The sequence below is a fragment of the Ambystoma mexicanum genome, chromosome 2p (genome assembly GCF_040938575.1).
Source record: "Ambystoma mexicanum isolate Mex_15411 chromosome 2p, UKY_AmexF1_1, whole genome shotgun sequence".
NCBI classification, from domain to species: Eukaryota; Metazoa; Chordata; class Amphibia; order Caudata; family Ambystomatidae; genus Ambystoma; species Ambystoma mexicanum.
This window is the reverse complement of record NC_090923.1, coordinates 290057142-290085051: the sequence shown is the minus strand read 5'-3', so window position 1 is coordinate 290085051 and position 27910 is coordinate 290057142. Positions and strand designations below refer to the sequence as shown.

The window sequence follows — 27910 nt, the reverse complement described above, 5'->3', positions numbered from 1 at the left end:
AACAATCAGAAACAGCACTGCATAGGTAGATGTACCTAAAAAGATATTAAAGATATTGGACTGGTTGCTCACTCTCTCTCTCACAGACTGACATACATACATACCATCGCCCCCTCTGCTGCTCTGGAGGTTGACATGTTGCATGTACCACTGCAAGACACAGAAAGCCAACCTTCTGTTGCATAGCAAATCGTATATTCTACTGCCTGCCTATGCTCCATGAGGTACCTCTCCAATGCCACTTCCACCCTTTGTGGTGGCAGGCCAGGATGCCATTTTTGGGGCTTCTGCTTTGGCTGTTGGGGTGCAGGATGCCAGGTATGGGGCTTGCAATCTTGATGGTAGGGGGCAGGATTCCAGGCATGGGGCTTGTGCTATGGGTGGGTACAGGGGGCAGGATGGCATGTATTGGGCTTCTACTCTGGCTGTTGCAGCAAGATGGCACGTATGGGGCTTGCAGTCTTGGTAGTGGGGGTGGATGCTAGGTATGGGGCTTGTGCACTGGGTGGCAGGATGCAAGGTACTGGGTTTGTGCTTTGGGTGGTTGGGACAAGATGCCCGATATGGGCTTGGGGCTTGTACTCTGGGTGTTAGGGACTAGGATGCTAGGTATGGGGCTTGTACTTTGTGTGGTGAAGGGGCAGCATTCCAGGTATGTGCTTGTGCTCTGGGTGGTGGAGGGGCAGAATGCCAAGTGTGGGGCTCGTGCTCCGGGTGGTGGAGGGGGCAGAACTTGTGCTCTGCATGGTGAGACAGGATTCCAGGTATGGAGCTTGCAATATTGGTGGTTATGGCAGGATGCCAGGAATAGAGATTGGTTTCTGGGTGCTAGTGAGCAGGATGCAAGGTACTGGGTCGGTGCTCTGAGTGGTGGGGATACAATGCCACGTATAGGGCTTGTGCTCTGGGTGGTGGGGGCCAGGATGCCAGGCATAGGGCTTGTTCACTGGGTGGCGGAGGGGCAGAATGCCAGGCATGGGTTTGTGCTCTGCGTGGTGGGGTGGTAGAATGTCAGGTATGAGGCGCGTGTTCTGGGTGGTGAAGGGGGCAGAATGGCAGGTTTGGGCACTCCGTGGTGGAACTGCAGGATTCCTGGTATGGGGCTTGCAATCTTTTTGGTTGGGGCAGGGTATACAACTTGGTTTCTGGATGGTGGGCAGGCAGAATGCCAGGTATGGGGCTTGCACTCTGGCTGGTGGCAGTGTTGAATCATTGGAGGTTGGACTAGGGGAGCACTACCTTACATATGGGGACTATACCAACCACAAAATGGCTTTACTGGTGCATTTAAAAGCAGCACTTGCCTTATTATTGGGTATCCAGTGAAAATGTAGCCAACAAAAATGTAGCCAGTGAAAGAGTTGTGGTGAAAATACCTCTCCAGTGAAAAAGTTGCAGAGCAAAAATTAGTCAATAAATGCAGCTGAAAAGTAGTTAAAAATGTAGTGCTGCTGGGGTAATGGTTGGGATTAAGGGGGATTTAGTGGGCTTTTGATTGCCTTGTTTAGGGTTTGGATAGGGGTTAGAGTAAAGGGTTTGCTTAGTCGGTAGGGTAGATTAGGTGTTAGGAGAAGTGTTATTGTATGGCTATGGCTAATAGAGTAATGGTCTGGTTAAGGAAAGGAATAGGTGTCATGACCACTGTGAGGGGACACAAGTTGTGCCACGGTCAGGATCCCACCAGAACCCTGAGGGCCTTAAAACCACTGCAAAAGGGCTCCTGGAGCCAGTCCTGGCGCCTTTGACACCAGGCTCATATTTAGGAAGGAAGGGCTGTTCAAACTAGGTCCCATTTATGTACATGGGCCTTTAAATCCAACTTGGAAGCACCCACACAGTCTAGTTCTAAGAACCAAGCCATGCGGTCTAGTGTTTTGGGTGTGGCAGGCCTGGAACTACTTTCCCTGGTACTACTTTACCTGGGCTATATAAACCACACCCTGACTGCAGAACACGCTTCATGTTATTCTGCAACCAGCAGCGTGACGCTCACCGTGTCCAGCTCCTGGTCTTCAGCATCTTCCTGTAATCCAACAAGAACAAGGTTATCCTGTTTTACCAGAGATAACACCTTCCAGCACTCAGCATCTCAACTGGGCTGCAATCTGTGGAAACCGAGAGAAGAAGAAACATCACTCACCTGTGAGTACTAGCTTAACGACTTCCGGCAAACCGCTACCACATCTGCTGTTCGAACATTGCGACCTGCCATAACGAGAAAGGGAAAAACAATATTAGAACGCGCGCTTCCAAACATCGAATTCCATCAGTCTTACCTGAATTCCATCGCGCTACGCCACGCTTCCATCCAGAGCACCACAGCAGCATCTGCAAAGGAAAAGAGAAAATATTCAGGTTCACTTTCAATATTAAACAACCGCACAGCGTTGTACTTACCTTAACGGATTCCGGGGGCCTGTTTTTCATCGCGCTCTCATCCACTCGCAGCACCACAGCGGCCTGTGAGGAGAAGAAAAAGAAAACACAGGTTAGCTTTAAAAGACAATAAAGGCGCTGCGCTTTGCGCTTTCGCTTACCTAGAAAATGTGCCTCTCCATCCGGCATGCAAGCATGAAGACCTTCGCACCTGAAAAGAAGGAGATAAAGACATTAACGAATTCCCACCATAAACAGAACTAAGACTTACAGTTAACAAACCTACCTGCCTACCAGCAGATTCGGGGTCACAGCAGGCCTGGGCCCAAGGAAGGCGTACTGCACCAGTGAAGCAACTCGGGCAGCTCGCCAACAAACGTCAAGCGCCCCTGCACAAGAAACGTAGGACGGATAGCTCACCCTATAAATAACTAAGGTGAGAAAAGAACCCAGTGGGAAGGGAATCGGTCAGAGGCAGGTGGGAGATTCACCCACTAGAGACAGTTATCACAAATCCTCCCTTCTGTAATTGCAGATTCATTATTCAGCACTGGGCAACTACGAATCCAGGGTTCCAGAACTCAGAGCCTTCCAGACGCCCCCGGGGATATCAGGTGAGCATAACAATAGGGAGGTTGAAGAGAGCTGGTGATGTTGGTGCAGGATGGCGTTTTGGATAAACCTTAGTGGTTAGGGTAAAGTAAGCATTAGGCTAATGTGAGAAGTCAGAAATGAAAGGCAGACACAAAGTTGTAATGTTTTCAATATTAGACATCTTTATTAAAATAAAGGGGTTGGATAAAGGCTTTTCTGTCTCTACACTAAAGAATTTCCTGGCCTAGGAAACCAAAACTAAAGATCAGTCTGTGTCTCATAGTCAAAAATATGTAAACTGTCCTTGTGTCCGAAACATACCTGACAGTCACACTAGAAATGAACAACCAAAAGGTTCAAGGACACATTTATCTGATCTAGGCTTAGCAAAAAGTGTTCACATGCAAAGCAAATAGATCCTTTCACTTTTCACTTTTAAAATATTTTATGCAATCATTGAACCATAAAAGAACATCCTCACATTTCATTATTACATACCAATTCAATCGGTACAAGTTCATACATCAAAATGGCGGAACATTCAATATATTCAATTTTTAAAAACTATCAATTGTAAAGGTATACAATTAATAGAATCTTATGGCACTATGTTTTAAGTTGGAGAGATTCTGTTGACATCATAAGATTTACATTTTACAGCCTCCCAAACAAGCACATATTAATCATCTGTATTTATGACAACAACTCATTATTCAAACCTTATGATATCCATGGCATCATTCATTGTTTCATTGAACCCCAAGATGTTGTTTGCAGGGTCTGGCATGGTATCAAAAAGAAATGACATTCCATTTATCCAAATATTAAAAACAGTCAATAAAATCTTATGACTCTATGGTTTATTTGGGAGGAGAGATTATGGTAACAGATCGTGGGCTTTTAAAACTCGCAGCCTCCCAGACAAACAAATTGGAGTCATCTTTAACTAAAACAACAACTCATATTTTTAAGCCTTATACTACCCATGTTGTCATGCTATATTTCATTAGATGTAAACATTTAATTTATGGAACCTAGCTTTACATAAATACCCTGGGGGTCTGACAACCTAGAATAAAGAGCATGTTGGATGCTCGTGGCTTCCCTGGTCAAATACATAGTAACCGTTGATCGTCAAGGTGATATCTCACAACTTTTCCCTCAGCAGCCAAGCCCTGTGAATAAATGTTGATACTTTGTAGACCCTTCGTGGGACGTCAGTTGATTTGCATAGGAGCTTCAGTGACTGTACGGATATCAGCTTGTATCATGAGAGACTTCAAATATTTTCTTAATTCATGGTTAACAGGACTAAAAAGCATAACATGTGTGACTGTTTCGTTACACAGGCAGCATTCACTCATGCTTCCTGGCCTCCATGAGGCAGTACATTAAGCCACCTTCAAAGAACCCAGTCTAGAATTGATAAAAAGTGCTCTGGCATACAGTGGTTTGATCCAGGCCATATATTATTTGAACCCAAAATCTGCCTTAACTGATATGTATTCTGGTGCCGACTTTAGGTTCCTACATGCTGTGACCATACGCCCTTTGTATAATTCATCACATATCTTGGCCTTTATGCATTTTGTAAGGTACTCATGATGACAACAGTAAAGACAGACACAAGTGATCACAGTTCAAGGGTGTTTATTAAACTGTATGAAGGGTTGGAAAAATGCCTAATCTGAACCTAAATCTAAGATGGGAGCAAGCTACGACCATCAAAATAATAAGGCAGTCCCAGTAGCATCTTGTTAAATAAAGAGCTTATACTAAAAAAAACTATTGCCAAAACCTTACAGCTAAGTTACAATAATAGTGTGTGATAGTTTTTCACAAGAAAAGAAAGAAGTGTCACAAATGATTTCAGGATGTGGTAACCGGGGTCTACCTTCCCCAAGGATTTAGCATGGGACAAGGCAGGACTCCTGAGCACAGCACACTTTCGGGTGTCCTCAGCATGAGGCTACAGTTCCTTTCACTGGTATGGGAACCTTCGGTGGTTAAGTCTCTTTTCTACACAAAGTCTCTTACCTCCGAGGACCTGGATTGTTAGAAACCACAAAATAAAAAGTTCCATTCCATATGCACGTTTTCTGGGGACTTTTTGCCCCTGGGTCCCCCTCTTCCGGGCTCAGACCCCTCTCGAATGTTAGCCTCCCACCGTCGGGTTCACTATGGCTTTTATCCAAAAGACATCACCTGTTGAATTCACAAGTCTCAATGGCCCTCATTACAAGTCAGGCGGTGGACCATGGTGCTATTAGCACCATGCTCCATGCCGGATTCCGCCATGGTGGATGGCGGAATTACCGCCCCATTCCAAGGTGAGTGGGGCGGTAATTCCCCATTCACCATTTGCCCTTCCCCATTCCCATTTTTGCCCCATAGGGCATAATGGTGATGGGGAAGGCGCTAATTACAGCACCGTAGATTATGGTGCTGTAATTATCACCAAGGTCGCTTAGCGCCTTGGACTTTAACGGCTGCAAAAATCAGGCGTTAAAGTGTGAATCATGCGTTAAGGGTTAACGGCGCCGATGGCGCCGTTAAACCCTTAACGTCTGACTTGTAATGAGGGCCAATGTCTTTTTAAACAATCCACTGTGAACATTCCTCTGTCGGGTTCACTCTTTATCAACACAATGTTTGTGGGGTTACCGTGCTTCACCCAGCTCTACAGCCATCCCTCAGGTTCACGATTGCCAATTATACAGTTCCCACTGCTTTATCACGATGCAGGTTGTACGTCCCTTAGCTTTTTAATACTCACGGGTCAAAGACTTTCGACTGCACAAGGGGTTTCACTCGACCCTTGTATGACCACTTCGACCTTCTTTGTGAGGCTCTCCTAGGTCCTTCTGGTATCGGTAGTTTCATCAAACATAAAAGGGTGACCAGCCAGAGTCTTTAGAGTGAGCACCCACGTGGTGCCGGACCACTCTGCTATTGTCTTTCCCCTTCGCTTTCAACAGTTCTTTGATTCACCTTAAGTTGCCATTTGTAACTTCGCTCAACACAGTTTGGTTTCTTATCGGTTCTCCCTCCCTCCCTCCGACTGGCTGTGATAAGCCGCTTGGCTTTTCTTGTCTATGGAGTCAAGGGCAGAACTACGGTAGCAGGCGTCTCTCTCTGCCTTGAGCATCAGCGTAGGAGGGCTCTGTGTACTGATGACATCTGCTACACCACACTCTGGCTATTGTTTGCAGTCTTATGTTTCCTTTTTTGGAGGCTTCGCAGGTCTGGGTTGATAATGGCAAGGGCTCGTCTCTCCTTGCCGTCATTTCGGTTCTCACCATCTTTCGTCTCCTCTTGAACTGCCGTCCTGGAATAGCTGCCTCGTTGTGCGGTCTGCCTTGCTCGTAGTGTGCTCTCATGCTCCACCTTTTATCCCTGTGGCAAAGGCAAAGGCTGTCAGTTGTGTGTGATTATTATCAATTGCCTGACACTGCCTAACCCTTGTGTTGGGATATGTCAGGTAAACCACTCGGGTGTTCGTCCTGTTGTTTTTCCTGGTGAAAGAAATGTTTGTGTTGGAAAAGGGGGAGGTGGGGTTAGAGCTTCTAAATATCCTATGGAGTAGGATGGGGAAGAATTGTTATAAGGAAAGGGGTACCGCGTCTCACTGTCGGTGTCCCACTTCCACACCATGAGGACCCCCCATCCAGGTGATCCTCCCGCACTGGTTCAAGCCCAGGAACTGGTTCCAATGGCGATGGCCACCTGGATGACGACCGATCCCTGGGGACTAGTCAGGGAGACAGCTTCAGGTTTCTCACAATTTGCACTTTAATTTGTTTATCAACTGTGGTTGGGTCAATGCCTCCTGCTCTTTTCTGTCAAAAATACTTTTTATGACATGTGCCAGCCATGGCAATTGTATTGCTCCCTCCTGATTCATCAAATGGGTCATATCGGCCCTAAATGAGTTGAGTTCTGGCGTCCCCCAGAGCTGTTTTGCAGCAGCAATTGCTTCAATTGGGCATAGATCCAATTCAAGGTGCAGCAACACATTGGGCATCGATGAAGGGAGGCACAATAGTCTCTTCAGGAACTTGTTTTCTAGTATTCTCAGCGATTTTAGGTCTCCAAATCCCCATAATTCTGCCCCACAAAGGGCGGCTGCCGTGGCCTGCTTCTTGTATAAGTCCAGGGCCGGTGAGACGGCACCCCTGCCGTGATTATTAAAGAAGGCGCGGGTGCAGCTACTGTACCTTTCTAATGTGACTGTGGCTCTTGAAATTTGACTTGTCCAATTCTCTGCATTCATACCCAGATTCGTTGTTTTACCAAATATGGGCCTGCGAACCATTGTTTTTGTTTTCTCCGTATTCAGAGACAGTTTTAACTCATCACATTTGTTCAGAAAAGCTAGCAATGACTGTTTTAGTCCCTGGGGGGAAGGTCAACAGGATTACTGCATCATCTGCAAAAAACAAACCAGGGTATCTCGGGTTTCCTAATTTTGGTGGATCCCTGCCTTCGACCAAAAGATGTTTCACTACTTCCTCTATGTAAATACAAAACAGAAAAGGTGCCAAATGGCAGCCTTGCCTTACTCCTTTGTTGACATCAAATTTGTCAGTGACGTCGCCTCCCAGTCTGACTACTGCCTTGTTCTCTTTATACAAGGATTTGATGGCGTTTAACAATCCCTCCTGAGGTCCACAAAGGTGGCATATGGTCTCAACTTCCTAAGGACAGTATATTTCTGGATGATGTTATACAGACGGCAGCTCTGATCGACTTTCCCCTCTGGAATCCTGCCTGAAGTGTCCCTATTATGTGGTTTTCTGTGGCCCATGCTTGTACTTGCCCCAATAATACCTTGTCAAAGATGTTGCCCGCACTGTCTAACAAGCAGATTGGGAGATAATTAGCAGGACTCTTCTCCCCCCCCCCTTTTATAGCTAGGCACTATTTCTGCCGTCCGCCATGAATCGGGGACAGAATCGATTGTAACGCATGCTTTAAATAGCTTCCAGAGGATTAGGGCCCATATAAGTCAATTGGTACTTTGTCAGGACCTACCGCCTTCCCAGCCTTCAGTCTCTTGTCATCCTCTCTGTTCTCTGGAGTGTCCCTTGTTGGTTCATCCTCCCTCTCTCCTCCATATGGCCGGAGAAATGGTCCAACCATGCCTCTGCTGTTATGCTGCACTGGATCTCTACATTGCCTCTCACCTCTGTACCCAACACCAGCGTCCAGAATGTTACATAGTCTCTCGAGTCGAGTGCACAGGCCAGAGACTCCCATTTGTTCCTACAGAAGAGGTCCATTTTTAACTTGACCATTGATTTGTATTCCGACTTTTTTATCTGAAGCAGGGATTTATCTACAGTATTGCCCTTTGCCAGAGCATTTACCAACTCTTGCTTTGCGGTTTCACAGTCCTGATCATAACATTCAGCTTTGGACAAGGCATTATGTTTTATTTTTCGGATAGTGCTCGTTACAAAAGATGAAATACACCAAAGTTCCCCATCACCTTGAGCGCTTCTGCGTCATTTAGGCAGATCCTTTCAAGTTGGGGGATAATGTTCTCGTAGAGACGCAGGCTAAAATCCCCTTGATTCAATTGTACCCATTTGACAGCCCTTTTGCCGTGACCAGTGACTATAACAGCCTGATTTTGCATATTCTTGTCTGATGATGGTTGAACAGGGCCCTAACATTCGAGGGTCAGTACTAAGGACTTAGGATCACTCTCAAATTTTTCTACAACCTCGAAGTTGCTTATCCTGCACCATACCTCGACTGAACAAATATGTAGTCGATTGTCGTGGAGCCCTTAGGCCCCACATATGTTGTACTTGCAGGGCAGTCATTTGTAAAATGCCTATTACAGACTCTAATATCCAGCTCAGATAATACCCTGATGGTATCTATAGCAAGTCCATGGGTTTTCTTCGGATAGGGAGCTCTAACTGATGGGATATCTCACGCCTCATCCTGATTATCCCATATGCCTTTCAGATCCAATAGCGGTTCCAGCTGCATGTTGAAGTCACCTGCTACTATTTTGGGTCCACTCCCCAGACTTCCTTTTGGCGTTGCCAATTCATGCAGTTCCTGGAGGACGGCCATGGAATTGGTCCTGTTATACACGTTGAAGATTGAAAATTCCTAATCTAGCTGGGTCTTTGCAACCAGGAATTGTAGGTCCACTGAGTTGCTAATACAGTGGTCTATCTTCCAGTTCAATTCCACATCCACCCAGATTAACAGTCCCCCACTGGGGCGGCCTTTCAGGCCTTTGGTAGCAGGGATAGGGAAGTTCTGGTAACCTTGCACGTCCACTGGGCTGATAGCCCAGGTTTCCTGCAAGAGCACCAGCTGAACTTCCCCTATAAAGGCAGTCCAGCTGGGAGAAGAAATATGTCTTGCCAGTCCAGCGATATTCCATGATATCATTCTTAATGATCTGCTTTTATTTACTTCCCTGTTGTTGGTTAATGGTCAATCCACATATTCCAGTCCGTCCTACCCATTGGGGCCTCCCCTTGGCTGGGTACACCCCCTGCCGGCCACTTCACTATATTTGGCCTCCCCTGGTGTAGGTATGATCACATTGATGGCTGCTATGGGGGGTTGGGAGTTGCCCAATCTGATGCTAAGATCAAAAAATTGCTGGGAGCGTAACTGGATCCTTACACCCCTGGGGGGTATTTCCCATAGGTCGATGCTCAAAATCCCATGTACAAGGGACCACGAGTTCAGGTGGATCTTAATATAATCAAACCTAGAGTTCGATAGTGGGCCTCACACACAATTGACAAAGTCTTCCCTGATGACCGATAGACATCCCCTTACCACCCTAAACCAATGTACACATTTATTTTTTAGACCCTCAACATCCTCCAATGCACCTGTTGGTAAACGCGGCACATTCGTTTGGTAAATCATTGGTGGACCCGGGTTTACAGTCTCCCAGTGTGGACTTGGGTTAGGCCCCTCACATCCCCCCAAGGGTTGTAAATTCGATCCTGATAATAGGATCTCTGCCCCCCTTGTCGTCTATCAGTAGGGCCCGTCCATCGACCTGGATGGTAGGGACCTTAATGCTGATTCTGTGGGTCATGCACTCATGAGCACCAGATCGGTCTACACCCCTCAGCGGGTGTTCTACCTGTCCCATCACTTTCAGAGAGCCCTGGCACATGGCCTATTATAGGATGGATGTGGCCACCATTACTTACCCTTGTACCTCCTATTACGCACTGATTGCCATAGCCCCCTTGGTTATGCCCTTCTGAGGACTTTGAGGGGCAGGCTGGCAGTTCAGAGGGCCCAACTTTGATTTCCATCTGTACAGCCTCTACTTTCCTGTTGACCGTTTCTATGCATCCCTTAAGATACTTTAGATGACCCAAGAGGGGACCCAAATGCCCCTCAGAAATTACCTCTATTTCCTCATTTAGATGGGAGATGCTTTTCCTAATGGTACTGGCTAGTTCACTCACTTGAGATTTGGTTGTCTCCAACAAAATAGTCTCCTCTAACGAAGAGTCCTTGGATCCAGAGGGTATTTCCTTCCCCAGGATTAATTAAGGAAAGATTCAAAGTGTCTTTTCCAAACAAGGTTTCCTTGTAGGTGGCAAAAGTGTCTTTTCCACACAATAACTTTCTAAGAATGGCAAAAGTGTCTCTTCTATACAAAAACTGCTTCAAGAATGGCAAAAGTGGCTCTTGTATACAACAACTTCTCAAGGAAAACTTCCTGGTATACGCCCCTGGCAGGAATCCTTCTATAGACTCTTTAGATCCCCTGGTATACTCTCGGGCCAGGTTTCTTTTCACAATGTCCTTTTCCTTCATATAATTTAAATGGATTACCTGTGTATGGGAGGGCAGGTCAAAGAGACCCCCCCTCCCCTGCAGTCCCCTCCTTGTGATGTCTATGACTCGTCAGGGGACCCCCTGCCACCAGGGCCCAGGTGGTGGGTGGACCACTGGCCGACACATGGACCAAACGTACTGTATTAGGCTAGACCCTGGGAACCATTTTGAAAACCAGAACGCCATCTTAAGACATGACTCCATGTGCGCTGCAGCACGGCCCCCACCTTCAGAGAGTCCTTGTCTACCCTGTTGCCTCCGCTCCCTGGCAGATCCGCTGAAAGCCCGTTCCCACGACCAGTCGGACATGAGCTAGTGTTAGAGCAAACACTGTATCTTTCACCTTCTGCAGTGCATCATTATCCTCAGCGTGACCCGGGCAGTGGGACTGGCTTGGAAAATAACTGTAAACCGTCCTCGATGAAACAAAAGCCTCAATCCCACACACAATGATATCCCTTCTGCACGACCCCCATGCCACAATTCTACAAACACTGCACGAATAGAAGACTGCATTATTGTGTGATAACATGGTCACGATACGCAAACCCCTCAGTTATGTGCACCCACTCAGTGCCCCTGGCCTCCTACTATTTTCTTCTCTAGGGCTAATGTAAAGAGAGTGATACCAAGACCTGATGCCATGACTACCCTGATGCTGCTAGAGTGTAAAGGAACACAAGCGCGACAGTATTATGAGCTCATGTAAAGTGCTTAGTATGATACATAAAATGCCAGCAAGTGTAAATGTACAAATATAACGTGTATTACTGCTGTCAACCGTATTGGTCTGTTGTTCCTGCGTGCTCCACCAACCCTAATGCTACCTCACGTATCGTGTTTACAATGTGATGCTAAAGCTGCTAATCATGCAAATACTTACCCTGTAGTGACTAATAGAGCTGGTGATATAGTTAACGAATTCTGGAATAAATATGTACTGATGTAAATATTATAGACATGTAACCCCTTAGCCATTTTTACATTATACATTGTACATTGTTACATTATACAAATCCCTTCGTCTTCAATGCAAGTCAATACAATGTGCAGCTTGCGAGAAGACTATCATCGCGGGCATATCCAAGGCCACCTCCCCTCCCTTCCCATTGAAGCCTGCCAGAGGAAGCAAAGGCCGAGCTACACCGCTTCACCTCCCCCAATTCGGCTGGAGCCGCTTCAAGCATTCATGACTCCCCCGCAGCTCACATGGCCACGAACAGCCACCTGAATTATTTACAGCCCAGCAGCAAAATCCGGCCATAACCAGAGGCCAGAGGTGCCCCCTCATAGGTCCCACGACCCACCACTTCACCCCAGATTAATGACGTTTGTAAAAGAAGACACCTAATATTGCACTAACATTGTGTAAAAGCATCTGTCATGACTTCTAACGAGACCCAAAGCTCGGACAGCTTACCCCGTGCCCTGAGACCCGACCCCATGGCCTATAATACCTAGTCAATAGGATAACAGCAACCCTGTATTAATGTATCGCCAAAGTACCCCACCTAATGCGCATTCCTCCTGTGTTATATTAACTTGTAGAATAACCTATTGTAGGATTTACAGGGCAACTGACATTACAGCATTGAATGAATGGGGTGTGCCTGGCCCTTAGGGCAGAAAGCCAAGAAAGACATCCATCAATGACACTGACCACGCCTGACCGGACAGCGCCTCCCGGATGAGCCCAGCTGACCTGGCCACCCCACGTTGGCACCCGGCGGTGTCCACCAACCACGGAGCAACGCATCACAGCTGCACATATAGAAAGTCGACGCCACCCAATCCCCATGTCTATGTGCCCCCTATAGTGTGTAGGTGCCTATGACACTTTTTGTAAATATAAATGCCTGTCTTTGCGATTGTCAGTCAGAGCGCTCTCGGAGTTCTTTGCATGCCCTATTTTGACTTAGATAAAGCTTCCCTTAAGCTCACCCGCACTTGGTCCTAGCCTTATTCCCATTCGTGGGTGAGTCCATTCTTGCCTCTCATTGCGGGGAGGGTCGTGCTATCTGGGGACGCTCGCCTTCAGTGGTGACCCCGATTGCGTGATTACATCTCCTGGTACATCCTTTCCGTCCCCTCTGGCACGAAAATCTCCGCTCGAAAGGGGAGACACACGGTACGCCTGCTCCGGAAAGCTACCTGCCTACGGCGACTGGTACGCTCAGAAGTGCGCACGTATTACAGAAAGGGTAAGGGATCCCATTTCAAAAAATCCCCTTTGAGTACCGCTCGCTGGAGCTGGGGCTGGCCGTTGAGCGTGTGGCAGCGCCGCCTGGACGAACCCAGCTCGGAGACTCTCGGTTCAAGACGGGCACGTGAGTATTAAGTGCGAGTGATCATAAGGGATAAAGGGAGTAGGGGAAGGGAGCAGGATTTTTTTTTTTTTTTTTAAACGAGGTGGTTTAAAAGGGGGACACGTTTGGGATTACTAGAATCAATACTATCATTTATTTTCTTTTTCTTTGCATATGGCCATTAGGATCAAAAGGTGAAAAGAGATTAAGAGACGGGAACCTAGCTTTGCAAGGGGGTAGAAGGCGGCGCCGCATAGTGCTATCTTGACTAGTACTGGGAATATATGAACGAGTGGAGAATAAGATAAAGGTGTCTGGTAAAAAAAGGAGACACAGTGAATATATTAGTAAATGCTTTTCTTTCATTCTTTCTGGGTCTATAAATGAAAATAGGTGAAATACTTAGTAAAGACAAAAAGAGATTTGCGTGAAAAAAGGGGGACCTCATAACAAATAAAGAAAGACTAGGTGAAACAAGGGAGGGAAGAAAGAGATTAAAGGTTAACTTCCAATAGGGTATCGACTATCATTGTATATGCATTATATGTGTTGAAACAAAACCATGTTATGATGATTTTAGTGAATTGTAAAATGTGCATGATCATGGTGCGGTCATGGTAAGTGTGACCTACAGACATTATAAGGTGGTAAACCCAATGAATTAAGCTGTTTCTTTTGAATATTTGTGCTGGAAATATTGGTAGTGTGCAGAAGGTGGTTTGCTCTTGTATGTGCTCCCTAAGTATTTTTTAGTATAAACTACACAACCACACACTCCCTTATTGCCAAGGTGTCAGAAAATTATAAAGTTTTAGAGATACATATCTATATATATATTGTTATACAAGCCAACCGCATACAATGGGGACAGAGACACCCCTGGCCCATATCTGTCAGAGTTTACCTGGATATGCTGAACGCATTAGAAAGTACCACGATCAGTGGGTCACAGAGTTAAAGGGAGAAGGTCTGCCCCAAATATGACCCGAAGGAGGATCGTTTGATAAAAATGTTCTAGACATGGTGGCTACCTGCATCTTTATGAAATATAAGGGGAAACAGTTCCACAATAGGAGAGAGATATTAGATCTCTGGCGATTGTTTGAAGAGGTGCCTCCTATCAAAAAGATAGAGCCGACGACCAATTTTCCGTCCACCACAGACAACCCATTACCGATACCCAAAGGCAATAAAGAAGTGACTGAGGAAGAAAAACCAGGTGAAGTGACATGGTTGTAACCTATACTTAATAAACCGGTGCCCGCAGAGGGGTAAAGCGACCCCACCTATGTGCCCCCAACTCAAGCTACAACAACACATGGCCCGACTGCACCCCCACCGTATGAAAGTCATAGACAGCGTGGACAGATATGTACACCCACAGTAGACATAGAGAAGTTAACAGAGGATTTAGATTCAAGGCTCTCATTAGCAAGAGAGGAATGATCTAGAATTAAAAATATCTGTGAGCAAAGTGGGACTAATGCTGCCCGGTCAGAGCAAACACCAAGGACACAAAACAATGACAGGACAATTGAGGAGGGGTGGAAGAAGGGGGAAATATTGTTCAGAATACAAGAAGAACCCACGCGAATAATAGAAATAGACGGGGCAAGTGAACATGCTGATGATGAGATTTTGGTCACAGGGGGAAGATGTCATGATCACTGCTTCCAAGGAGTCAGGATCAGTCCAACGTCCTTGGAAGCAGGCCCCTAACCCTGATCCTAGGCATCAGCCGGTCCCCACAGGGACCTTTTGGACCTTGTCCTGGCGCCGGTGGCAGCAGGCTCATCAGAAGCCTTGGTCCCGGCACTGGAAGCGCCGGGCTCATCATAGGTGTGAAGATGCTTGGGTGGACTTACCTGCGGCAGACCATGCTGCTGACTTGCCAGACTCTTAAAAGTCCTCGGTGAACTGGGACTACTTTTCTTACCTGGGTGGGGCAGCTCCACTCCACTGGAACTCTTCTGGAAGCAGGAACTCTTTTCTTGCCTAGGCGGGGCCGTGGAAGGAGACGCCTCATCACTCCAAGGCTATTTAAACCACACCCGATTGATGAAACGTGCTTCGCGTTATTCTGCATCTGCAGCAGAACGCTCACCGAGTCTGCTCCAGCTTTTCTTCTTTGGATCCTGAACCTGCAAGAATTATACTCACCATTCCGGTACCCGAGCAACATCAGCACCTGCAAAAGATCAGAAACAACAGGTTAGCAGAACAAACTTTCACACGCAGTGTTTGCTTACCTGATCCCTCGGCAGCGGCCGTGTCTCACGCTGCTCCTTCGCCTGCAAAGACAAACAGCATTATTTTACTTACCGGCACGCCGTGCATTCCGGATTCTTCACCCTGCATCTGCACAAAGACAAACAGCATTATTTTACTTACCGGCACGCCGTGCATTCCGGATTCTTCACGCTGCATCTGCACAAAGATAAACAGCATTATTCTACTTACCGGCACGCTGTGCATTTCGGATTCTTCACGCTGCATCTTCACCTGCATAGACAGCAGCAGTGTTACACTCACCGGCACGTGGCGATTTCCGGATTTCTTCTTTCTGCATCGTCGCCTGCAAAGACAAAGAAAGAGACAGTAAGAGCGTTTGCCATACTTACAGACTAAAGGTGTCCAGAAACTTACCGGTCGTGCAGACAACGACGGTACTCATCCTCTGAAGTCAAGAGGCTAACGTTTCACCAGTGAAGGAACTGGCAACGGCACCCTGCACTAGACGCAGATGGAGAGCCCAGCATTTACCTATCTAAGGTGAGCAAGTTGACCTGGGAGGGGGGTTCAACAGACAAGCTGGGAGGAGAGAGATAGGGACATTCGACCACCCAGACCTTTAATCCCCATATTTATTTCACCTGCAGAAACCTCACCCTTCGAGTTCGACACACAGTGCGGAGAGGTTCGACCCCAGAAGCCAACCGAATCCTGCACATCACGTTTCGTGTTACGGACACCTTCCTGCCAAGACCCGCGCCTCCGTGGGAATCAGGTGAGCGTTACAGAAGAGAGGATTTGTGGTGTGATGTGGAGGACGATGAAGAAGAAGGTGGGAGATTAAGTGTGGCAGTGGGAGGAGAGAGTGGGAGAATGGATAGTGCACATCTGGAGAACAATGGATGAGGAATGGGCAGGGCGATTAAGAAATAGGCTGGGGAGAATGGCTCCACTAGGAAAGAAGGGAACGAAGGTGAGTACAAGCAAAGCGAGAAAGGGGAAGTTACAACTCCCACTGATACACAGGGGAGAGGGGAGACCAAACTACATACCCTGGGCTCAAATGGATAAGGCCAATCTGTTAAAATTGTTACCACCACTGTCCGGAGGGGCAAGTAAGTGGATCTATGCATTTGAGAAGCACACAGCGGGGGTCCCACTGGCGGTAGGGGATGTAAAAAGCCTACTAGTATCAGCAGTTGGGGACCAAGCAGATAGAGTGTGGATAAAAGCCGGTTTTCCGGGGGTGATATTAGATTGTGACCGTCATGATGGAGCCTCATTTAACACAGTGCAAGCACAAGTGTGGGACGCATTAAGAGAGACATTTCCAGATACACCAGACTTACAGTCGGTTATGCAATGCACTATGAACAAGGGGGAGGATGCTATGGATTACATTTTCCGGGTACAGGAGATGTGGAGAGCGGAAACGGGCACGCCCTGGTACCAGTCAACATCATTGTTTTATTTCATAATAAAGAGAGGCCTGCCTAAAGAGGTACAGAAAGCACTTGACAAAATTGCATGGATCGAGGCGAAGGGGTGACCCGAAATACAGAGTATAATAGTACACCACTGCAAACGAATAAAGGAACGAGAAAAAGAAATAGCACAAAAAAGATTGGCAGATGAGGCCAAGTTAGTACAAACGAAACTGGTGAAGGTCGCTGCAGCAGTTGCGGCGCTCCCACGTAGTAGGGAGGGAGACGAGGAGGAGGAGGGGCTGGTAGCAATACAGGGGAGGATGGCAGCGAATTGGGCAGGAGCAGGACAACCACAGTGGAACGGACAGGAGCAGTACGGAGGTCCGCATTGGCAGGATTGGGCCCCTCGAGGGGGACTAGGTGGGTACAGGGGTCGCAGAGGAGGGGGGCAGGGGTACAGTGGTATTGGAGGATATGGGGGAAAGGCCCCAGAGGTGCACAAGGGAGCTGATGGAATTGCGGGAGGTGGGGGCACTTCTCACGAGAATGTAAGAACAGACCAAACAACGGATTTCAGGATATGGAGCAACATGATAACCCCCACCCAGGGAGCCCCTATGGCCTCCCAATGGGAAGACAACAGAGGCAACAGGAGCAAGGGTATGTAGACGAAAGACCCGCTCAACACAATAGAACACAGGGTCACACACAGAACGACAAACCTATGCACTACACACCAGGAAACCCTTTCGCAACAGTTGCGAACGGGGCACCTGCCCCAGCTCCCTACAGCGGTGTAGCAGTGGTTTCAGGCAATGTCTTTAGTGAAGGGGGAGCAATAAGGCAGCCAGCATAGGACAGCCCACGGGGAACACTTGCGTGTCCCGTCCTATCTACCACCTACAATGCAGCAGAGGAACCATTAGTGGGGGCACAGATAGGAGACAAGCAGGTCATATTTATGGTAGATTCGGGAGCCGAAAAATCATGCATACGCGAGGGTCGGTTTCCGCTTTCTAACCGTAGGTTGGAGACGCAGGGGTTCTCTGGGGCTGTCATCGAAGTTCCTTACACAGAAGAGTTGGATGTGACAGCGGGGGGTAAGACAGTGAGGACGCCCCTACTGTATTACGAACATTCCCCAATAAACTTGCTCGGAAGGGACCTTCTCAGTAAGCTCAATATGACTATATCCTTCACAGAAAGAGGGATAGTTTGCTCCACCCCAGGAATATGCCCGCTGCGTGTAATGCTAGTGGTACATGCGCGAGCAACAGCACCAGAGATACGTGGCATGCCGGTAGACGAAAGTGTGTTCATTGAAGGGTTGAAAACTCTAGCCCGAGTAGTACCTGAGCTAAAAAGGTTAGAATGGAGGGTACCAACAGAATTCATCTTCCGCCCAATAGTACGCACAGACATCACACCAGGGTTAGTGATATCTTTAGATTTGCATGCAGTACAGATATCAGCCAAAAGGATTGCAGTAATTGGTATGGACATAGATGGGTGTGAATGGTGCACTGTGTTGTGCATCAATGCTGACATTGCCTTACGTGATCTATCAGATGAGGATCTCTTTTCTGACTCAGAAAGTGACGGAGAAATAATAATGGAAATAGCTATACCATGTGATATCTTGATAGAAACGAGACAAGTGCTTGTACAGTTAATGGCTGTGGTGGGAGCACCACCTTCCTTTTTTGATGACAACATGAAACTAGTGCCAAGCAACTTGTGGACTACAGGACCCCATGATGTAGGGTTGTTGCACGGAGTTACCCCAGTCACGATAAAACTAAAACCAGGAGCAATCCTGCCCCGAGTGAAACAGTACCCATTGTCCCGTGAAGCTGAGGAAGGGATAAAAGAAACGATAAGTGCCTTATTGGCCATGGGAATAATAATACCCTCAAATTCCCCATGTAATACTTGCATTTACCCGATCAAAAAAGCAAAGGGAGGGGCATGGAGGATGATCCAGGACCTACGCCCACTAAATGACGTCATACAAAAAGAGTTTCCCCTAGTCCCGAACCCGGCATCAATACTTTGCAGTATCCCAAAAAATGCATCACATTTCACAGTAGTTGATTTGAAAAATGCATTTTTCTACATTCCCCTGGCAGAAGAGAGCAGATACTTGACAGCATTTACACTAGGGGGGAAAAGATATGAGCATAGCAGGTTACCACAGGGTTACTGTGAGAGCCCCAGTATATTCAATCGTATCCTCCACGAAGACTTGGGAAACTTGACAGCTGTGAGTCCAATCATTCAGTACGTAGATGACTTGCTCATATGCGCACAGAATGAGGAAGAGTGCAGGAAGGACTCAGTTACACTCCTAACACTGCTAGCCCACAAGGGGTACAAAGTGGACAGAGGGAAACTACAATACTGTCAACCAGAAGTATTATACCTGGGACAGCTGATATCAAAGGATGGCAAAAAGATAATACCTAGAAGCAATCACGGCAGTGAAAGAGCCAAAAACGGTAAAAGAAATGCAGAAGTTTTTAGGAATGTGCAATTATTGCAGGGCATGGATACTTGACTACGCAGAATACACGAGACCCTTACTACAAGTACTCAAAGAGGCCCAGCGGGAGAATAAAGAAATAAAATGGTCAAACGAGATGAGTGACTCATTTGCGTCACTGAAACAGCTAATTTCAAGCGCTCCAGTACTCGCCAACCCGGACTATGAGCGCACATTTTACCTGTTTTCTCACTACAAGGGAACACTGATGACAGCTGTTCTGACAAAAAAGACCTCCATGGGACACAAGCCATTGGCTTACTACAGTGGCACACTAGACGCAGTTATGCAAGGACACTTCGCGTGCGAAAGGTCTCTCGCTGCTGCCACGTTCGCCATTGAAAAAAGTGCCACTATGGTAATGGGGTGCTCTGTTACGTTATATGTGGAACATTCCCTTTTCGCAAAACTGGAAAGATCTAAAAGTACACTAACAACACAGCGAGCAACAGCGTACGAGATAATATTATCCAGCGCTAACATCCACATAGTTAGGTGTAGAACAGTAAATCCAGCAACATTCATCACAGAGCCATGTACAGTAGAAGACATGCAAAAGCACGATTGTGCAACAAACACAGGAGAACAGGGTGAGTGCCCGGTGGTAAGTGAAAATGCCCTAACAGAAGGAGAAGTGTACTTTGTAGATGGATCAGCATCAATTGACATGGATACAGGAGAGAAACATGTAGGAATGGCGGTAGTGAGATTAGAAGAAGGTGAGTATGAAGTGTTAGTACAATATCGCCTACCATCAGCACAAGCAGCAGAACTTGTTGCCCTAATTGAAGCATTACGTGCAGCCAAGGGATGCACAGTCACAATATACACAGACTCAGCATTCATGACTACAACAGTACACGGTGGTCTGGCCCGGTGGGGACGGAGAGGGTTTTGCAGGGCGGATGGGACCCCAGTACAACATGCCGAGTTGCTACAGGAATTAATTGAGGCACTAAAAGAACCTACAATGGTGGCAATCGTCAAGTGCCAAGCACATTCGTCCAATACTGATATTGTATCTTTGGGAAACGCGGCAGCGGACGCTGCTGCCAAGGAGGTGTCATATTTCCAAAAGGAAACTGCTGGTGAGTACATATTGCAACAACAAGCGAGTGAGGAACTACCAGAAGGGTACAATGCCATGCTCATATCACAAATACTAGAGTTACAGGAATGAGCAAGTAATGAATTGTGGGAAAAAAGAGGTTGCAGCCAATCGACAACATATTTACTATGGCGCCAGAACAACACAGGTAAAGTGGTGATGCCCATTAAATTGATGGAGATAGCGTTCCAGCAATTACACTTCCCAGCACACAATGCCAAACGACACATAGCAGCAGAGATATAGGAAGATTGGTTTGTGCCAGGGCTCCAGGAACATATATCAAGATTAGCAATGGAGTGCACAACGTGTCAGATATACAATTCTGGGATGACTTTACGGACACTCAGAGGGACAATTCCAAAACCCACAGGGCCCTTCAGGGAACTACATATTGATTACGCAGACATGGGGGAAAGGTGTAATGGGGCACGCTACATGATAGTATTTGTATGCCTATTCTCGAGGTGGGTTGAGGCTGGTCCATGTGCACGTCCTGATGCTAAGTGCGCCGTAAAGTTCCTAGTGAGAGAAGTATTCCTGCGCTGGGGAATTTGCAACGTGATTCGCTCAGACAACGGCACTCATTTTGTGAATGAACTGTTCAAGGAAGTTACTGCATTATTGGGGATCAAACACAAGCTTTGCTCAATTTATCACCCTCAAAGCAATGGCGTTGTCGAGAAGATCAATGGCCTGTTAAAAGGAAGATTGTCCAAACTATGCTTCTCACGCAAAAAGAACTGGGTGTATTGCTTACCCCTAGCACTATTTGAGTTGAGAAACCAGCCAAGTAAGGACCACCACTTGTCCCCTCACGAGATTGGGACGGGGAGAAGAATGCACACAGCACATTCTCCGCTGCGTAGACACTCAGATGCACATAGAAGCGCCACGATATTAGGAGATGAGTTCACTGATTATCTGAAAAAACTGACTAGAGCAGCGCGTGCAATCTCAAGACAACTGTCACCGCCATTTACAAGAGAAGAGGGAAATCAAGCTGTGTCATTTGTGGAACAGGGCTCCCAAGGACAATTAATGCCAGGGGATTTTATTTATGTTAGAAGTTTTGTGCGCAGATGGAGTGCCCCAAGATTCCATGGCCCTTACGAGGTAGTTTTTTGTACTCCCACAGCAGTAAAGGTTAAAGGGCTGAGGTACTGGATACATTTAACAGACGTACGGGGGGCGTACAATAATGTTCAGGCGGAAGTGATTGAGGAGGCACAAACAACAGCAAACGACTACAAATGAAACATTGAATGAAAAAGGTACAGCTAAAAAGAAGTGTATCAGGAATATTCATATGCTAACAAAGAAATTGAATTACAGGTACGAGAAAAAAATAAATGAATAACATTAATGGTTGAAATGAAAAATGGAAAAAGTGATCAAATATGAATGAGAATATGTCTCTCTCTCTCTCGTTCTCTCTACACCCATCCCCTCTCTATCCCTCTATCTCACATTATAATTGTATGGTGGCTACAGTACAAAAAGAAAATGTTTACATGTATTTACTCAATGCACTTTTATGTTTCAAATAGGAACAACCATGGCAACAAACGGGCAGCCCGCAATGGAGAGCAATAGATTATCGAGATATAGAAATGCTATAGTAGAAAGTTGTAGATATTCGTATGAATGTGGATTGTCTGTGTGTATCGTATTATGTTTTGTGATACTGTTCGGCATAAGCACATATTGGTTCATAGCATTCATCTCTGTCGAGATGAATGAGGGGGGAGGGAGGAACAAAAGTAATATTGCAAATGAAAATATAACAACTGAAAGGGCAAGAGAAGGTGATTTTTTGGTATGGAACGGATACCAGCTTGTGTGGGGGTATAACACGAAACCGCCCCAAACAATCAACCACTCCAAAAAAAGCAGTGCTGAAATGAATGTTAGTATAAGTCCCCTGCCAAATGTCTCTAACTACAATGCCCACAGTCTAAATGACCGCAACCCTTCTGTCATATCGTGGCTTTACAATACCCCAACACCCCGCCCACACAAGTAACCACCCCTACAGCAGCCAGTACATTACATCATAGAATAACGGAAGAAAACAAAAAGATGAAAGAAAAGTTTGCATTGCTATATGATGAATGGAAAGAGGGGGATGTGGGAAAAGTGGGGTATAGATCACACATTGCCCATGAAGCTGCGAGATATCTTAGAAATAATAGAAGGAAAAGAGAGGTGGGAAGTAGGAAGTATGACGAGTATCATGGTCTGGGTTTAGATCAAATGGAAGACCCAAGACACCCTCACCAGACTAATAAATGGTATGCAGACATGAGCGCAACTGCCAAACAAACAACAAATGAGAGCTGCTATGTCTGCTCCCTTATCCCCCATGCCTCAGGAACACCCAAGGTGTTGCTACCAAAAGAATTGCCTCTGATAAATGCCCCATGTCTCCTTCATCTTACGCTTTGCAGAATTAAGAACACCTTTCAGGCACACGAAATAACTTTTAGCATGCTGCAGAACGAGAAAACATGCTATCCAAAAGTGGAAGGCATAATATGCCTGAAAGAACCATTTTTTGTAATAAAGGGAACATTATTCATAGACAACAGATGGAAAGACGAAGAAGTTGCATGCAAAGCAGAGGCGCTGCGGGGAGTGTCACCTGAAAAGCTGCAGTGGATCGAAAGAACGTATACACACATCTGGAAGGTGCACATCACAAAGCTAACATGGGTGACTGCCATTGAAAAACCGTTCAAACTGCAGAAAGAAATAACATATGAACTATGCTTCCAGGGGGGAAGGAAAGACCGCAATGGGAATAAACAAAGACTGCAGCAGGACTCTCACCATCCCAGACATGAGGAAGGGGACAGCAGCACTCATGGACACCTACTGGGTGTGTGACCGCCAGGCATACTTGGATCTCCCACAATCATGGAGCGGCAGTTGCTCATTGGCCACACTACATTCAGCACTAATGGTGATACCAGAGAGCCACATCGGTGGGGGCAGAAAAGGGCAAGACGCCCCCCGCAAAAACGAGGCCCAACCAACAGAAGAACCACAGATATATGTTTTGTCCTCTAGCAACAAGGAAGAAATGCTGTCCCGAAACAGGCGATCATCAAACTACATATCCAAAGCATCCTCAGAGCTATTGGCACAGATGCCAGAGAGATATCGATTGTTTAGCTCGGCAGAGACTTTCTTTGCCTCACTCATTACAAGCATCCAGGCACGGGCAAATGCTAAGTGGCTCCAAATAACACGTTGGGAGCTGATCCAGTTAGCAAACGATACTGAAGAAGGTTTCAACGTGATCAAGGTAGAGCTGAGAGCCCTGCGGCTAATGACAATGCAAAATAGGTATGTCCTAGACCTATTAACAGCAATGGACGGAGGTGTTTGCCTAAAATTTGGAAGTGCATGCTGCACTTTCGTACCTTCTGAAGACGCAGATAATGGTACATTGTCCCACGTGATCGCAGCAGTGCACAACCTAGGAGAAAGAATGAAAACGGAAGGTGGGGCAGAAGCAAGCACGTGGTTCGACAACCTCTTCTCCTGGTTCCCATCATGGCTGGGAATGACTGTTAAACTACTAATGCCCACAGTAGTGTTTTTACTTCTGATTTTTTTTGTGTGCCAGATGGGCCTTCGATGCTGTGCAGGCGCGGTACCAAATGGTACATTGATGATGGTGACAATGAGCAATGCTCGAGGCACAGTGCAAGCTATGCAGGAAGCTCAAGTGCAAACAGGCGAAGAGCCAGGGCCTAAATACCAGATGGTGCCGGTATACTGCAATGGGGATATAGTAGACAGATTATGGTACACAACAATTAGAGAGCCCCGGGAACTTGAATGGTATGAGGAGGTGTGGGTAGACTTGGAGGGGAATAGGGATTGTATATACCTGACTTGTACCCCAGACGAATATGCTAGAAGGGGAGAAAGCCTGAGGGGGGGTATGCAGGGCCTGGATGCCCATAAAGGGCACCCCGGCATGGGATGAGGCGGTGGCTGATGAAAAAGAATGTGAGCAGTTGGGGGGACTTACGGTATTCGTTACTTAAGTAACGAAATGGGGGAAATGTATGGGAGGGCAGGTCAAAGAGACCCCCTCTCCCCTGCAGTCCCCTCCTTGTGATGTCTATGACTTGTCAGGGGACCCCCTGCCACCAGGGCCCAGGTGGTGGGTGGACCACTGGCCGACACATGGACCAAACGTACTGTATTAGGCTAGACCCTGGGAACCATTTTGAAAACCAGAATGCCATCTTAAGACATGACTCCATGTGCGCTGCAGCACGGCCCCCACCTTCAGAGAGTCCTCGTCTACCCTGTTGCCTCCGCTCCCTGGCAGATCCGCTGAAAGCCCGTTCCCACGACCAGTCGGACATGAGCTAGTGTTAGAGCAAACACTGTATCTTTCACCTTCCGCAGTGCATCATTATCCTCAGCGTGACCCGGGCAGCGGGACTGGCTTGGAAAATTACTGTAAACCGTCCTCGATGAAACAAAAGCCTCAATCCCACACACAATGATATCCCTTCTGCACGACCCCCATGCCACAATTCTACAAACACTGCACGAATAGAAGACTGCATTATTGTGTGATAACATGGTCACGATACTCAAACCCCTCAGTTATGTGCACCCACTCAGTGCCCCTGGCCTCCTACTATTTTCTTCTCTAGGGCTAATGTAAAGAGAGTGATACCAAGACCTGATGCCATGACTACCCTGATGCTGCTAGAGTGTAAAGGAACACAAGCGCGACAGTATTATGAGCTCATGTAAAGTGCTTAGTGAGATACATAAAATGCCATCAAGTGTAAATGTACAAATATAACGTGTATTACTGCTGTCAACCGTATTGGTCTGTTGTTCCTGCGTGCTCCACCAACCCTAATGCTACCTCACGTATCGTGTTTACAATGTTATGCTAAAGCTGCTAATCTTGCAAATACTTACCCTGTAGTGACTAATAGAGCTGGTGATATAGTTAACGAATTCTGAAATAAATATGTACTGATGTAAATATTATAGACATGTAACCCCTTAGCCATTTTTACATTATACATTGTACATTGTTACATTATACAAATCCCTTCGTCAATGCAAGTCAATACAATGTGCAGCTTGCGAGAAGACTATCATCGCGGGCATATCCAAGGCCACCTCCCCTCCCTTCCCATTGAAGCCTGCCAGAGAAAGCAAAGGCCGAGCTACACCGCTTCACTTCCTCCAATTCGGCTGGAGCCGCTTCAAGCATTCATGATTCCCCCGCAGCTCACATGGCCACGAACAGCCACCTGAATTATTTACAGCCCAGCAGCAAAATCCGGCCACAACCAGAGGCCAGAGGTGCCCCCTCATAGGTCCCACGACCCACCAGTTCACCCCAGATTAATGACGCTTGTAAAAGAAGACACCTAATATTGCACTAACATTGTGTAAAAGCATCCGTCATGACTTCTAACGAGACCCAAAGCTCGGATAGGTTACCCCGTGCCCTGAGACCCGACCCCATGGCCTATAATACCTAGTCAACAGGATAACAGCAACCCTGTATTGATGTATCACCAAAGTACCCCACCTAATGCACATTCCTCCTGTGTTATATTAACCTGTAGAATAACCTATTGTAGGATTTACAGGGCAACTGACATTGCAGCATTGAATGAATGGGGTGTGCCTAGCCCTTAGGGCAGAAAGCCAAGAAAGACATCCATCAATGACACTGATCACGCCTGACCAGACAGCGCCTCCCGGATGAGCCCAGCTGACCTGCCCACCCCACGTTGGCACCCGGCGGTGTCCACCAACCATGGAGCGACGCATCACAGCTGCACATATAGATAGTCGTCGCCACCCAATCCCCATGTCTATGTGCCCCCTATAGTGTATAGGTGCCTATGACACTTTTTGTAAATATAAACGCCTGTCTTTGCGATTGTCAGACAGAGCGCTCTCGGAGTTTGCAGAGTTCTTTGCATGCCCTATTTTGACTTAGATAAAGCTTCCCTTAAGCTCACCCGCACTTGGTCCTAGCCTTATTCCCATTTGTGGGAGAGTCCATTCTTGCCTCTCATTGTGGGGAGGGTCGTGCTATCTGGGGACGCTCGCCTTCACCTGGTATACTCCCCTGCCCGGTATCTTTCCCGAAAGGCACACTGCCCGATGTATTTCGCCAATCAGGACTTCTTTCGATGTTCTCTCTGTCTTTCAGCAGAGCACAGTTGTATTCCTGCACTCGCTATACTTCCTTAGTTTTAGATACTAATTGTTTGAACTTTCCCCATATGGACATCTCATAAATGGAGACCTGTGCAACTTTTGTCTTTCAACTTCTAACATTAATCTGCTTGTGATAACATTTGCTCCAGCTTTCCCCATATTAACATTTCATGCATGTGGATTTGTGCAAATTCTGTCTTTCTATTTGACTTGGTTGGTATTCAAAATGAGTTCTTAATTGTACATATGCCTGTCGGTATGCCCCGGGTTCCCCACCGTCACTGGGCAGACACACCGGTGTCTAATGGCATTTCCGACCCATGGCACGTTTCTGCGGCAAAGTCTTCACCCAGGAATAGCGTCTCCCACTTTTCAGCTCTCCCACCAGCTCTGCGTTCACTTGCTGGTGAAGCTGCTGCTGTTCGGCACAACCGTGTCCTTGACAGCTTTGCTGCTGCTGCCGGTACTTCAGCGGCTCTCCCCCGGGGCCTGCTGTGCTTCCCTGGGCCTTTCAACACTCTGGTAAGTAACGCTTACAAGCAGCAGCTTAAAAGCACCTGCCTTCTGCATGGTCCATTGCTGTGTATCTGCCTTTACCTGCGGTTTTGCTTCCCGCTTTGCCTGCGCTGCCTCTCTTCTCCGACTCTCAATTAAAGGTGTAAGCCTTTTTAAATATCCTGCGCAACTTAGTTTCATTGGAACAACAAGTCTTGTATTTAGCTTGGGGTTTCTTTCACCCCATATTAACTCCTTCATCCTCTTCCTCGTCTTAGTACTTGAGGTGCTATGGGAGTTGGAGTCCATAGGATTTTTGTTTAGAACAAAAACATCAGAGACAGGAGAGGTTAAATGTGTATTATTATTATTTTTTTTTAATTTGTTTTGGTTCAAACTAAACCTTTACAAAAATTATTTACAATTAAAACAGAAAAGGGAGATTCATCCCAAACAGATGTACACATATATATTAGCCCTTTTTTTTTCTTTCTTTCTTCTTTCCCATTTCACAGCATATTCAGTCAGACAAAATCATTAAATTCCAATTATTCAATTATTTCAAAAACAATACAAAAATCATATTGCCTATTTTTAATCATGTTTAGGCATTAAAAAAGAATACCCACTCTATTTAGAAAAGTATCATTCAAAAAGGAGCTACATTTTACAACATAAAAAACCATCCCTCTGTCCGGTCGGTATCCCTTAGAACAGAATTTTAAAAAATGTGCCTATAACATTACACTAGATTACCATG

General features: G+C 46.6%; 1 protein-coding gene across 1 annotated transcript in view; it reads left to right on the top strand.

The window, feature by feature from the left end:
- The window catches only part of LOC138566385 (syncytin-2-like), a 162836-nt gene extending 136405 nt beyond the window's left edge, over positions 1-26431 (top strand). Inside the window, exon 3 of the mRNA XM_069643569.1 lies at positions 21978-26431. Coding sequence (XP_069499670.1) covers positions 23189-24427 — 1239 coding nt within the window. The 5' untranslated portion in view covers positions 21978-23188 and the 3' untranslated portion in view covers positions 24428-26431. The remainder of the gene's footprint in view (positions 1-21977) is intronic.
- The last annotated feature ends 1479 nt before the right edge of the window (positions 26432-27910 follow it).